At 44.9% G+C, this 13,258-nt stretch overlaps 1 protein-coding gene across 1 annotated transcript in view; it reads right to left on the reverse strand.

The window, feature by feature from the left end:
* The window catches only part of tshr (thyroid stimulating hormone receptor), a 74,083-nt gene that overhangs the window by 26,418 nt on the left and 34,407 nt on the right, over positions 1-13,258 (reverse strand). The window contains exons 3-5 of the mRNA XM_048600024.1: positions 10,040-10,114; positions 7,362-7,436; positions 5,843-5,917 (exon numbers count right to left, since the gene is read on the reverse strand). Of these exons, the coding sequence (XP_048455981.1) occupies positions 5,843-5,917; positions 7,362-7,436; positions 10,040-10,114 (225 nt within the window). The remainder of the gene's footprint in view (positions 1-5,842; positions 5,918-7,361; positions 7,437-10,039; positions 10,115-13,258) is intronic.

Consider the following 13,258-nt stretch of genomic DNA (forward strand, 5'->3'; position numbering starts at 1 on the left):
GCAGCGATGGTGAGAGTGGGGCCAGTGAGGCAGTGACAGTGAGAGTGGGACGATGAGGCAGTGATGGTGAGAGGGGGTCGGTGAGGCAGCGATGGTGAGAGTGGGGGAGGTGAGGCAGTGATGGTGAGAGCGGGAGGGTGAGGCAGTGACAGTGAGAGTGGGACGATGAGGTAGTGATGGTGAGAGCTGGGATGGTGAGGCAGTGATGGTGAGAGCGGGACGGTGAGGCAGTGACCGTGAGGCAGTGATGGTGAGAGTGGGGCCGGTGAGGCAGTGACTGTGAGGCAGTGACGGTGAGAGCTGGGATGGTGAGTCAGTGACAGTGAGAGCGGGGCCGGTGAGGCAGTGACGGTGAGATCGGGGCCAGTGAGGCAATGATGGTGAGGCAGTGACGGTGAGAGCGGGACGGTGAGGCAGTGACGGTGAGAGCTGGGACGGTGAGGCAGTGACGGTGAGAGCTGGGACGGTGAGGCAGTGACGGTGAGAGTGGGGCCGGTGAGACAGTGACGGTGGTGGCCTCCTGGGTGCCCTAGCGATTGGAGCGGCGCCTGCACCATGTGGAGATGGGACTCTGGACTCCGAGATCTGGACTTTTTTTTTCTTGCTTACCTTTTGGATCTGTTAAAATCTTTTAATTCTGGTTTTTGTTACAAAGTGGGCACCAGTGAATGGCAACTTTGTGCACTTCACACTTTACTTGTTTATTCCTATACCTAGTACATGTGATAAATATATTTAATAAATCTCAATCTATACTAGACTAGACGGTATTTAACATGCTGACACCCGAGGCCAGGTGATACTTGAGGTAACAAGCCTCTGTTGAGTAGATTGTAAATAGTAAGGGGGTGACCCTTGCTTGGATTGTATTTCAGATCTCCCACTCAAGATGGAGTTCAGATATAGATAGGCCATAATGTACCAGGCTAGAAAGGCTGAATGTCCTATTCATGCTACTCTGTTTTGATGTAGAAATTCAGAATTCCTCATCTAAACCCCACCACATTGCCAGGTAATTCTGCAGCTGTCCAACAAAGAATGAGTTGGAAAAACTGGGAGCAAGTTGTCCATGTTGACCTCCCAGCCTCAAGGAGAACCTCAGGAGATGGGAATGATGCTTCCTGAACAAAACAAGATGAGTTTTCCTGACAAAAATGAACTGTGTAGATTTTTGAAATAGAATGACGGGGATAGTGCAGGGGTTATGTGACCAATTGGCAAACTCTCCAAATGCTCCAGTAGAGATGTGATAGTTCAAACAGTCTCTGTCTGTTGCTATGTTATTCTAAGAGTTAGAGATTTGCACTGTTTAAAGTACACGCCGCCAGCAAAAAGATTCAGACTGATCTTTTTGTTTTAAATTCATTCGCGAGAGGAAACCAAGGAAAGAACATTCCATTGTGCCAACATTCTACTCCCGTTTTTAGCTGAAACATTTTACGATTCACATTTCCTCTCTAAAGTCCACTTCTAATCCCTCTTCCTCAAGCATGGACCAAAGAATATTTCAACAACTGACACTCAGAGCCCTCACTGTATTGTATTTCATAGAGTCAGAAATCATGGTAACAGGAGTAGGTGTCTCAGCTTCTTGAGCCTGCTCCACTATTCCACACAATCCTGGCTGATCTTCTACCTCCACACTAGTTTCCATCTCCCATGATAGGCTTTCGCACACTCCTTCTGCTGTTTGCTCAGGCCTCCATGTAGGTCTGTCTGGGGCATCTGAAACAGTTACATCTTTGTGGTTTAACTCTTCTCCAAATTGTGTGGTTTTGCACCAAAATTCTCATCCGTCATTGGGGCTTGCTGGATTTCCTTCTGTTCTTTAAATCAAAGGTTTCTCATTGAACCACGGTTTTCATTTGTCAGTAGAGCTGCTTTCCTTCCCTTGAGCATTGGCATGCTCACAGTTTGTGAATGGCTTACACTTGTGCTTTAGTAGCTCCTGGATAACCTGGTCGCTCTCGTCAAACCAGTCTTGATGTTTCCCGGTAGAGAAAGCCAAAGTCTCCTTCTGATAGTATTCCAGGCAGGCCAGGTATCATGGACATCCTGTGGGTCCTGTTCATTCAATACCTTGAGGTTGGCTCTGATGCCCTGACAGTGAAAGCCTTTCTTCGTTGATTTCCTGATCCATCGACATTGAATTGCTGCCTGCGAATACGGTGGATCCCCGTTGAATTGAGGCATTCAAGAGAGCACTGGATGATTGTTTGAATAGAAACGGTGTGCAGAAATACGGTGGAAAAGGCTGGAGACTGGCTCTAGGTAACAGAACTAGTACAGGCACAATGGGCTGAATGGACTCCTTCTCTGCATCATGACAATTCTCAATTTCTTGCAGCAGGGCTTGCTGTAATTAGGGCCAGGCAGACAAAAGATAGGAGACTCGAGAAGGCTTGCATCTCTTCACCCATTCCATCTGTCCAGTGGCAGTAAGCTCCATATTCTCACCACTTTCCGGGTAAAGTTCTGAATTTCCTATTTGACGCCTTTGGTGATTTTCTTACATGAATGAACTGCAATGCTGCTTGTCTTTACAAGTGGCTCTCCCTGGGTGACGATGCAGTGGCTTTAAGAGATGTGTTTTGTCCTGGGTTCTTTCAGAGAGAGAGACTGAGGGACAAGCGCCGAGCAGTCAGTGAGAAAATAAGCCACTGGTGAGGCCTTGGGGTTTTTTTTAAGGTTGGAACAATAGAAGCAGCCTGAGTGGGTGTGGTGATGCTCTCACAGATCTAGGAGTATTAAATGACCTTCAGTTGTTTTTGCTGGGGTGTCAGCAAGGTAGGAAGGCAGTGACTCTCTCCCAGCTGCTGCATTCTCTCCCTCTCTATCTGGGGAGCTGCTGCGTGTATCTCTTTCTTGCTGATAGGATTACGTGAGACAATCTGTTGTTCTCAATTTGCCTTTTTGCCAAGGGAGTATTTATGGGATGTTGCTACATTAGAACAGTTGCTTTTAGTAATAAAAAAATGTATTATTCTGTTAAGTTTTCCAATAGAGTTAAGTTATTAAAAGTTCCTCTTTCTTTTGTTGTACTTTAACTGCAGTGTTTGAATAAATTGTGTTTTGTTTAACATCGAATAGTTTGACCAATCAAATTGCATGTGGAACACAGCACCTCGCATTTACCTTAGAAATAAGAAAATGTTAGGGTCTACACTACCTTTTTACTATATGTTGAGGGGTCTGGTCTGGTCCATTATACCTGTCTCTGCCGTAACAAAGTCTTTCTTCATTTTCGCAATCCCTACTTGTTCATTGCTTTTCTCATTCTGAGACCCTGAATGTTCTCAGATTGCCAATGGTGGGAAGAGATATTTTGGTTTTGAGACGGCAAAACACTAGCCCTCCGATAGATCCTTGGGTACCCACCTACTCAACAGGGTATTAGAATGAGTGTATAATCGGCTAGCACCATATCTATTTGAAAAGACTTCCTTGCATTTGCTGTAACCCATATTTAGAAAGTGAGGAATTTGAATGAAATGACAGAGTTGGATAAACACAGACTCCATCCAACTATTATTTTATACTAAGCATAGAATTCCAATAGATCCAACTACTTCCCATCACTGCCATTGTGTAGGAACAGTAATCCAAGCATAACATTTAAATATACGTCGCTGTTCATAGCAGACGTTGTCGGCTATCGTGTGTTTAATGTTTTATTAACTAAATATTGTTGAACCCACAGCTGGCTCTCAATTGTTGGGGCTTGCTGTGTTTGTGCTGGCTGGTTGCTGCTGGACGAGTTTCCATACCTAAAGCAATGCCCTGGCTTTCTTTACCTCTCATACCGACCCACTGAATAAATAAAGATTTAAAGCTTAAGGTCCAAGAGGTTTTAAAACTACCCACTTTGGTGAAAATCCACGTAATCCTAATCTTAGAAACAAGAGTCTTGGCAAATCTGAGGCAAGGACCTGTCTTAATGAGTTCTGCCCCCAAGCACATCCCTATTCCTGCGTCAGACTGAATTTGGAAACACTTCCATTGTAGCCTTGGAGAAGCCTAGGCTGCCTGCACTCCTCCCACCAACAATCCCCATTTCCCACCAACCCCACCTCCGAAAACGTCAAGGCACTTTTATCCTGTGCTCCCAAGCTGTTGTGTCAGATAACCACCCCTCTCAACTATAACTGCCCTTTTAATCTTACATCAAAAGCTCCAGTGATCAATGAATTGGGGATGTTCATGTTCGCAACCGTCCTTGAATAGTTGGCCTTTGAACCCAGGTGAAGTTAGCTCACCTCATTCCACACAGGCACCAAACCCGTCCCTCTCTGTACCTGAGGTCGTGCTGTTGCTGGAGTCTAAAGATGCTAAGGCTACTTGTTGGTCTTAAGTGAACACGAAGTGAGTTCAGATACAAGTCAGTTCAGAGATTGTGGGCCTTGTGCCTGTGGCATGTTACATTCTTCACATCTTTGTACTTCTTCCAAGTGCAACACAAAACTTGGTTGGGCTGAGGTACTGACAGATCAAAATATTTATATTATGGAAATTGTTTCTGAAGTGTTTGGAATGGCCTCTTTTCTTCTCCTTTCGCTTTGTAAAAAGCACCAAAGAAAATTAAGCTGGGATCTCGATATGATGACAAGAGATGGGTTAAAACTACTACAGTGTTGGGGGTTGTGTGGGGATCTCCTGATGTCCTGGTGTAGCGTTGAGATAAGATTGTCAGAAATCCAGGGAAAACAGGCCTGTACTCCACTTGTAGAAGTCTGGGAGAACTCCCGAAGCAAATTCTCTTCCAGTGGTGTCTACCTCACTTTTTTTTACAAGTAAGTGTTGAATTTGGGATGAACCTTCATTATTTTACTAACTTATGGTAGGGACTGGAAGTCATTAAAAGGGAGAGCCTGTTCTCTGCTATTTGGTGAGATTTTAGCTGCCCTGTAACATCCTTCCATCCCCCTGTCTTTGACATAATGGCCTTTGAGAGATTCAGGAGGACATGAAGGTTTGTTTGATGGTTACTTGAATATTTTTGCCCTAAGCTTAGATTGTCAGTGATGCCATTGTCCATGGCGGGGAGGGTAAAGGGCTGTTGACTTGTACAAATGTGGTTCTTGATATATCCCATTTTCAGCTTGGGAAGCATGTTAGCCATGATTGATACAAGAATTCTTGCATAGTTGATCACTTGAGTTGGCACGCCATTTTCGTGACGACACTTTGTGACATAATACAGACCACTGATATGCCAACATCCCCAAGTGACCTTGAGGTAGTATGTAGGAGCAGCCTGAGGTATAAAAGGTCAGTGCTCCAACAGATTGGAAGATTACCATATAGTGAGACTCTCACAGTGATGCAGAGGTCAATGTGGATACATTCAATCCAACCTGCCCAAATGGAATAGACTGGAGGTGAGGTTAGTTCTATCAGGCACATAAAATAACTTGGTGCTAAATGAAGTGAGCAAGGTAGTTCAAACTCTTTATGGAGACTTGTTTCTCACTGTCAGTTCCTCCATTTGGAAATACAACTCTTGGCAATATTTTCAAAGTCAATGGAAAACAGAAAAACTGTGATGTTGGTGATTCGTCAGGTACCCAGTCTACACTCAGCCCAAGTGCCCACAGGGTAGGTTCAAGTCAGCACCCCCTCCCTCAGCATTCCATCTATAGGTGTTACACCTGTCAAGTCATTGAGAATGGAGTAAAGTGAAAGGACTTTGTATATCAGAGTCCATTCGCCAACATGACCTGGACCAGATGGAGCCGTGACACTTTAGTGAGGATTCAGAAAACTGCGTATACCTGGCATCTCTAAAACTGTGCTGGTCAGTTTCATACCCAAGTAAGTCATGGTTATCTTTTCGACTACTCACAGCAGGAAGTTCACGTCAGTGGAACAAATTTTCGTCAGGTCTGGAAATGTGTTCAGCCCGGTGTTGAAAATGCCCCTGAAATCGGAGCAGAAACAGTTGACAGGTAAGAAGACTTCAATGTCTCCAGCCTGTGTGCAAACGCACCTGATGTAGATAGGATATATATATATAAATATTACAAGAGGCCACAGTACACACAATTCACATCAGTGTTGAGACTTCACTTGAATCTCTTCCAATCGCTTCTCAACTCAATCTGGTATTGCAACTGCTCTGCCCAAGGCTGCAAGAAATTACAGAGAGTTGTGAACACAGGCCAGTCCATCACACAAACCAGCCTTCCATCCATTGGCCCTGTCTATCCTTGCTGCTCCCTCAGGAAAGCGGGCAACATAATCAAAGACCCCTCCCACCCTGGTCATAATCTCTTCTATCCTCTTCCAGACACAAAAGCTTAAACGCAAGTACTAACGGATTCAAGAACAGCTTTTTCCTCGCTGTTGTCAGACTAACGAACAGACCTCTCATGTATTAGAGTTGATCTTTCTCTGCACTGTGTCTGTAGCTGAAACACTATATTCTGCATTCTATTCTATTACCCTGACGTACTCATGTAGGGTATGATTTGTCTGGTTAGCATGCAAAACAATACTTTTCACTGTATCTCGGTACAAGTGACAATAATAAATCAAATCAAACCTAATGAAATCAATCATCATGTTTCTTTCTCACTGACATGCTCGTGTAGCCTCCCATAGACTGCAAATCTAGACTATCCATTTCAGCCACTGTCTCATGGGAATTAATTTCACAATCTCACCACTTTTTTGGGTAAAGAGGTTACTTCTTAACTTCTTGTCGAATAGTTTATATTGACCTCTTTTGCCAGGGGATGGAGCAGCCTCCCAACCGGTGGTAAAGCCACTAGCTTCACCGAGCCTGATAGCCCATTAGATCGAAGCCTCCATGTCCCATTGAGAGGCAGTGGGCAGGAAATTATTGCCCCAGACTCCACATTCCCCTCACCCACCAGCTCACCCCAACACACCCACACACATTGGATTGGCTTGGCGTTCCCTCTCTGCCACCCTGAAGTGTAACTTGTGCTTCTGTGAGGCAGCATTCCGACTGAGGAATCCCCCAGAAGTTCCAACCTGCCTCAGCAGCACCCACCTCTCCCATCGTGTTGGCTGGGGGTGCTAGGCTGCCAGCTCCCTGATTGGACCAGGCTGTCTGCTCCAAAATCATCACGTTTGTCCCACAGTTGCCAAAATCGTGTTCTTTGGCCCTCTGTCTCATTTCCCATTTCAGAGTGGACTTGAAATGTAAACAGGTCAAAGAGCTAACACTAACTGTACAATGGCCCTCCCTAGTGAAGAGGTTGGAATGGCCAAAACACTCTGCCCTTAAAGACAAATCTAATTTGCAAGGGCTCATAATCATAATGCACCAAACTATGAGAACCCAGGAAGGCCTACCAGAAATACCAGAGCATTCAATTTTGCTTTTCTATACTTACAAGTATTTCAGAACTGGAAGATTCTTGAAAGCATCTGGGTCAATGTGACTCAAGCTCTTCGTGTTCCGTATCTCTCTGTTTTAAAAAGAAAAGAGTTATTGATATAGTCCGTTCTTGTAGTTTTTCCCCTTTTCATTTCCTTCCCTCTGATTGCAGCTTGTATTATCTCTGTGCGGCTGTGCTCAGTACGAGTCAGTACTGTACCAGTCAATCAGTAACACTTCAGCCCAGACTGTGAATGTTCTCAGACCATGTACTGCATCACAGACAATATCCACTTCAATACCAGTCCACTTTCCAGCAGGGATCAGAGAATAGTGATCAGAGGACCATGATTTATTTGTGGCTCAGTTGGTAGCAACTTACCCCTGAACCTCTTGGTTCAAGTGTCACTCTAGGACTTGAGGATGATGATGAAGACTGAGATGCCAGCAGCAGTGCTGTGGGAATGCTGCACTATTGATGATGCTGAGATGTTAAATTGAGGTCCCACCTGCTGGTTGGGTGGATATCCAGGTCTGGGTCCCACCTTTCACGTAAGATAGGAAGATAGCACAGAAAAGACTCACTAAAACGGTTGCAAGAATGAAGAACTTTGGATGGATTGGGCGATTTGGGACTGCTTTCCTTACAGAAGAGGAGATTTGATGAAGGTTTTAGAAATCACGAGGGCCCACTGAGAGGGAAAGACTATTTTCACTCATGGAAAGAATGAGAGGCACAGATTTAAGGTAGAAGAAGCAATGGGGTTATAAGGAGAAGTAGTTAGGATGTGGAATATACTGCCTGTCAGTGTGGTGGAGGTAGGTTCAATAAGGCTTTCAAGAGAGAATGAAATCATTAACAAACCAGGAAGAATGCGTAGGGTTGCAGGGAGAAAGTGGTATAGTGGCACTAGGGTAACTAGGTAACCTTCAAAGAGCTGGCACAGATATGGTGGGCCAAATGGCTCCTTTTGTGCTGAGCAAGGATTGTCAGATCATTTTGTCTTGCACTCATCAGGAGTTCAGCCTTGGTCATGAAGTAGGGTTTAAGGAACATCTTGAAGAGTCAGAGAGAAAGAGACAGAGAGAAACAAAACAATGAAGGGAGTTGCAATCCAGAGCTTAGGCCTCAGGTCACAATAGTGAAGATGTTTCCGACTATCAGTTCCACTGCTGCGTCTCCAAATTAGAGGGTTCGCGCTTCAAATCTTACGGGAGAATGTGAGCAGGCAATCTGTGCCACCTCTTCAGTGCAGCGGTGAGGGAGTGCAGCAATGCCGGAGGTGCGATACCTCCGAGGTAAGACACTGAGTTGAGTTCCTGCCCTCCTGTTCCAGAGATTGAGGTGGACTGTTGAAGATTTTATGAAGAAGGGCAAGAATTTCCTGTTGGTGCCTACCCAATGTGTCTCCTCAATCAACATTGCCCATGAAACAGGGCAAAAAGATCAGTCACTCGGTTTTCGGTGTGAGATCCTGCTGTGCACAAACATGGCAATGTAAAAATAACACCTCCGTCCCTGGAGGTGGTGATGAGAGGAAACATTTCATCACATTGGCCCTGGGGGGAAACTCACTCCCTTCCTGGCACTAATTAAGTTCTGTGTATAAGGCCCAAGGGTGACCTTCTGGAGCTGCCACCGATTAAGGTCTTAAAGTGGCCATTTCAGGGCCTCAAATTGCCATCTTCCTGTTCTCCTGCCACCCTGGAAGATGAAAAGGTGGCCAGGTGCAGGACTGGGATTGCATGGTGACCTGCCAGCTGAGTTCAGGCTGGGGCTACAAATGCCCCTGTTTGGGAAGGCAATCAGAGGCACTGATTGGGTGGGGGTTGGCAAAGAGATGCCCTTTTGACCCCACCACCCTGTAACACTCATCACGTGAGAAGAGTATAAAATGCAGTCTTCATTTTCCATATCTGGACCACGACTGGCAGCTCCTGATGACTGGGGAGGCCGGCAATGGAGCTGCAAATTTGCCAAGGACCTTGCCTGTTCTCAGGGATTGGACGGGTCTTTCCAGTGGTGTGGGAGTTAGTTAGCTACCAGTAAACACTTTGCAAATTTCACCCATGGGCTGAAGCACTTTGCAACGTTCCTGGCCAACATGATCATACAAAAATAATTCTGAATCTTTCCAGTTAACTATCTAATTTCAACTAAAACAGTATGAGAAGGGAAAGGAAAAATCCTCAAAGTGGGCTCGATACTTAGAGTAGGTACGAAATGTAGCACTGGATTCACTCACTGCTTTATACCAAGAGAGCTACAGAGATCAAACACTTGCTTTAGGCTTGAAATTCTGCAAACTCTTCTGTTTTTCATAGTCCTTGGGATGAGGTCATTGTAGGGAAGAGAAGGAATCTCTTAATGCCCATTGAAGTTGCCTTTGAGGAGTCAGTGCTGAGTATAACAGCTTCTACTCTCAACAGAGGAACAAGGACCAGGAGGAGGCCATTCAGCCCTTCTAATCTTTATGCATTTTAAGTGGATGTGTGTCTCAATGGCACCAAACAGTCTTGGTTGTACTACTCATAGAAATGGTCTTTCTGCAATTTTCAACGTCCCATGCCACCCCCCCTGACAATTTTGGGGCTGGAGTTCCAGATCCGCCCCTGCCCCTCCTCTCCCGTTACCCCTATGTAATGTCAATTTCCAATTTTTGGGACCTGCAGCCCCAGGGACCAAATACTCACATGTGTGTGACTTTATCCAAATTGAAGAATGCATGTGCATCCACTTTCTGAAGTACTGCATCGATGGAAATGTATCTGGAAATGAAATGGAAAAGATTTACAAGGATGTTGCGAGGGTTGGATGGTTTGAGCTACAGGGGGAGGTTGAATAGGCTGGAGTTATTTTCCCTGGAGTGTCGGAGGCTGAGGGGTGACCTTATAGAGGTTTTTAAAATTATGAGGGACATGGATAGGATAAATGGACAAGGTCTTTTCCCTAGGGTGGGAGAGTCTAAAACTAGAGGGCCCACATTTGAGTGAGAGGGGAAAAATTTAAAAGGGACCTAAGGGGCTTTTTTCATGCAGAGGGTGGTGTGTGTATGGAATGAGCTGCCTGAGGAAGTGGTAGAAGCTGGTACAACTACAAGATTTCATAGAATCCCTCCAGTGTGGAAACAGGCCCTTTGGCCCAACAAGTCTACACTGACCCTCAGACATTCATCAAGTCACAAGGCAAATCATCACATAATACCTCCAACAAGTGGGGATGTTTATCAAAGGAAGCAAGGTTGGGAATACTGGTTTTATCATAGGCCGAGTGTTTATATTCGCTATGTGCACTCTCCCCTCTTGCATCAATATTAACACAGTGGCTCAGTGGTTAGCACTGCTGCCTCACAGCACCAGGGACCCAGGTTCAATTCCAGCCTTGGGTGACTGTCTGTCTGGAGTTTGCACATTCTCCCCGTGTCTGTGTGCATTTCCTCCCACAGTCCAAAGATGTGCAGGTTCGGTGGATTGGCCATTGGAAATGCAGGGTTACAGGGATAGGGTAGAGGGGGTGGATCTGGGTGGGATGCTCTTTGGAGGTGGTGGACTCTATGGGTTGATTGGCCTGATTCCACACTGTAGGGATTCTAGATATGATAATAGAACTAGTGTTCTGGAAGGTTTACTCTCTAAATCTTAAGCTGCAGAAATTAGGCCTTTTAAAATCACTTTCATGGATGTGGGTATCACAGGCAGGGCACATGTTTAATGCCCATTCCTAGTTTCTTTTGAACTGAGTGGCTTACCAAGCCAGTTCAGAGGGCAGTTAAGGATCAACCACATTGCTGTGGGTCTGGAATCAGACCAGCTGAGGATGAAAAGATTTCCTTCCCTAAAGGACATTGGTGAAACAGGTTTTTATAGGAACAAACAGTGGTTGTCACAGTCAGCAAACATGAAACTCAGAGATAGTAGGAACTGCAGATGCTGGAGAATCCAAGACAACAAGGTGCAGAGTTGGATGAACACAGCAGGCCAAGCAGCATCATAGGAGCAGAAAGGCTGACGTTTCGGGCCTAGACCCTTCATCAGAAATGGGGGAGGGGAAGGGGGTTCTGAAACATGAAACTCACTTTATATTCCGGTTTTGTTAATTACATTTAAATTGCAGTTGCGCCTATAGTGGGATTTAAATCTAAATATTAACCAGGGCTCTCTGGGCACTAGCCAAAGGATTTTATCATGACACCACCATTTCCCCTGTGGCCTTAAATTCGATAAATTGAAAGAAAATTTAGCAATTGCTGCTGTGAAAGGGTTAGGGCTAAGTTTAGGGTGAGCGTTATGGTCAGGGTTAGTGTTAGGGTTAAGGTTAAGGTCAGAGTTAAGTCTACGGTTAGGGTTATAAAGTTAGGATTAAGGTTAGTTTTAAGGTAACAATTAGGGTTTAGGTTAAGTTTATGGTTAAGGTAAAGGCTCTGGTTAGGGTTAGGGTAGGGATATGGTTAGGGTGAAGGTTGTATTAGGGTTATGGTTAGGGTCAAGATTCAGGTTATGGTTAGTGTTAAGGTTAGGGTTATGGTCAGGGTGAAGGTTATGGTTACGGTTAACAGTAGGGTCAAGGCTCAAGTAACAGTTAGGGTTAACATTACAGTTGGGGTTAGGGTTAAAGTTTCCGTTGGGGTAAGGGTTAAGGTTACAGTTGGGGTTAGGGTTAAAGTTTCCGATGGGGTAAGTGTTAAGGTTTCCGTTGGGGTTAGGGTTAACGTTACAGTTGGGGTTAGGGTTAACATTACAGTTGGTGTTAGGGCTAACGTTACAGTTGGGGTTAGGGTTAAGTTTACAGTTGGAGTTAGGGTTAACATTACAGTTGGGGTTAGGGTTAAGGTTACAGTTAGGGTTAGGGTTAAGGTTACAGTGGGGTTAGGGTTAACGTTACAGAGGGGGTTAGGGTTAACATTAAAGTTGAGGTTAGGGTTAAGGTTTCCGTTGGGGTTAGGGTTAAGGTTACAGTTGGGGTTAGGGCTAACATTACAGTTGGGGTTAGGGTTAAGGTTACAGTTGGGGTTAGGGTTAAGGTTACAGTTGGGATTAGGGTTAAGTTTACAGTTGGGCTTAGGGTTAAGGTTACAGTTGGGGTTAGGGTTAAGATTTCCGTTGGGGTTAGGGTTAAGGTTTCCATTGGGGATAGGGTTAACATTACAGTTGGGGTTAGGGCTAACGTTACAGTTGGGGTTAGGGTTAAGTTTACAGTTGGGATTAGGGTTAATATTACAGTTGGGGTTAGAGTTAACATTACAGTTGGGGTTAGGGTTAATATTACAGTTGGAGTTAGGGCTAATATTACAGTTGGGGTTAGGGTTAAGTTTACAGTTGGGGTTAGGGTTAACATTAAAGTTGAGGTTAGGGTTAAGTTGACAGTTGGGGTTAGGGTTAAGGTTACAGTTGGGGTTAGGGTTAAGGTTACAGTTGGGGTTAGGGTTAAGGTTTCCGTTGGGGATAGGGTTAACATTACAGTTGGGGTTAGGGCTAATGTTACAGTTGGGGTTAGGGTTAAGTTTACAGTTGGGGTTAGGGTTAATATTACAGTTGGGGTTAGGGTTAACATTAGAGTTGGGGTCAGGGTTAACATTACAGTTGGGGTTAGGGTTAACATTAAAGTTGAGGTTAGGGTTAAGGTTTCCGTTGGGGTTAGGGTTAAGGTTACAGTTGGGGTTAGAGCTGATGTTACAGTTGGGGTTAGGGTTAAGTTTACAGTTGGGGTTAGGGTTAACATTACAGTTGGGGTTAGGGTTAACATTACAGTTGGAGTTAGGGTCAAGGTTACAGATGAGATTAGGGTTAACATTACAGTTGGGATTAGGGTTAACATTACAGTTGGGGTTGGGGTTAAGGTTACAGTTGGTGTTAGGGCTAACATTATAGTTGGGGTTAGGGTTAAGTTTACAGTTGGGGTTAGGGTTAACATTA

This window comes from Rhincodon typus, chromosome 8, assembly GCF_021869965.1.
Source record: "Rhincodon typus isolate 14 chromosome 8, sRhiTyp1.1, whole genome shotgun sequence".
In the NCBI taxonomy this organism is placed as follows: domain Eukaryota; kingdom Metazoa; phylum Chordata; class Chondrichthyes; order Orectolobiformes; family Rhincodontidae; genus Rhincodon; species Rhincodon typus.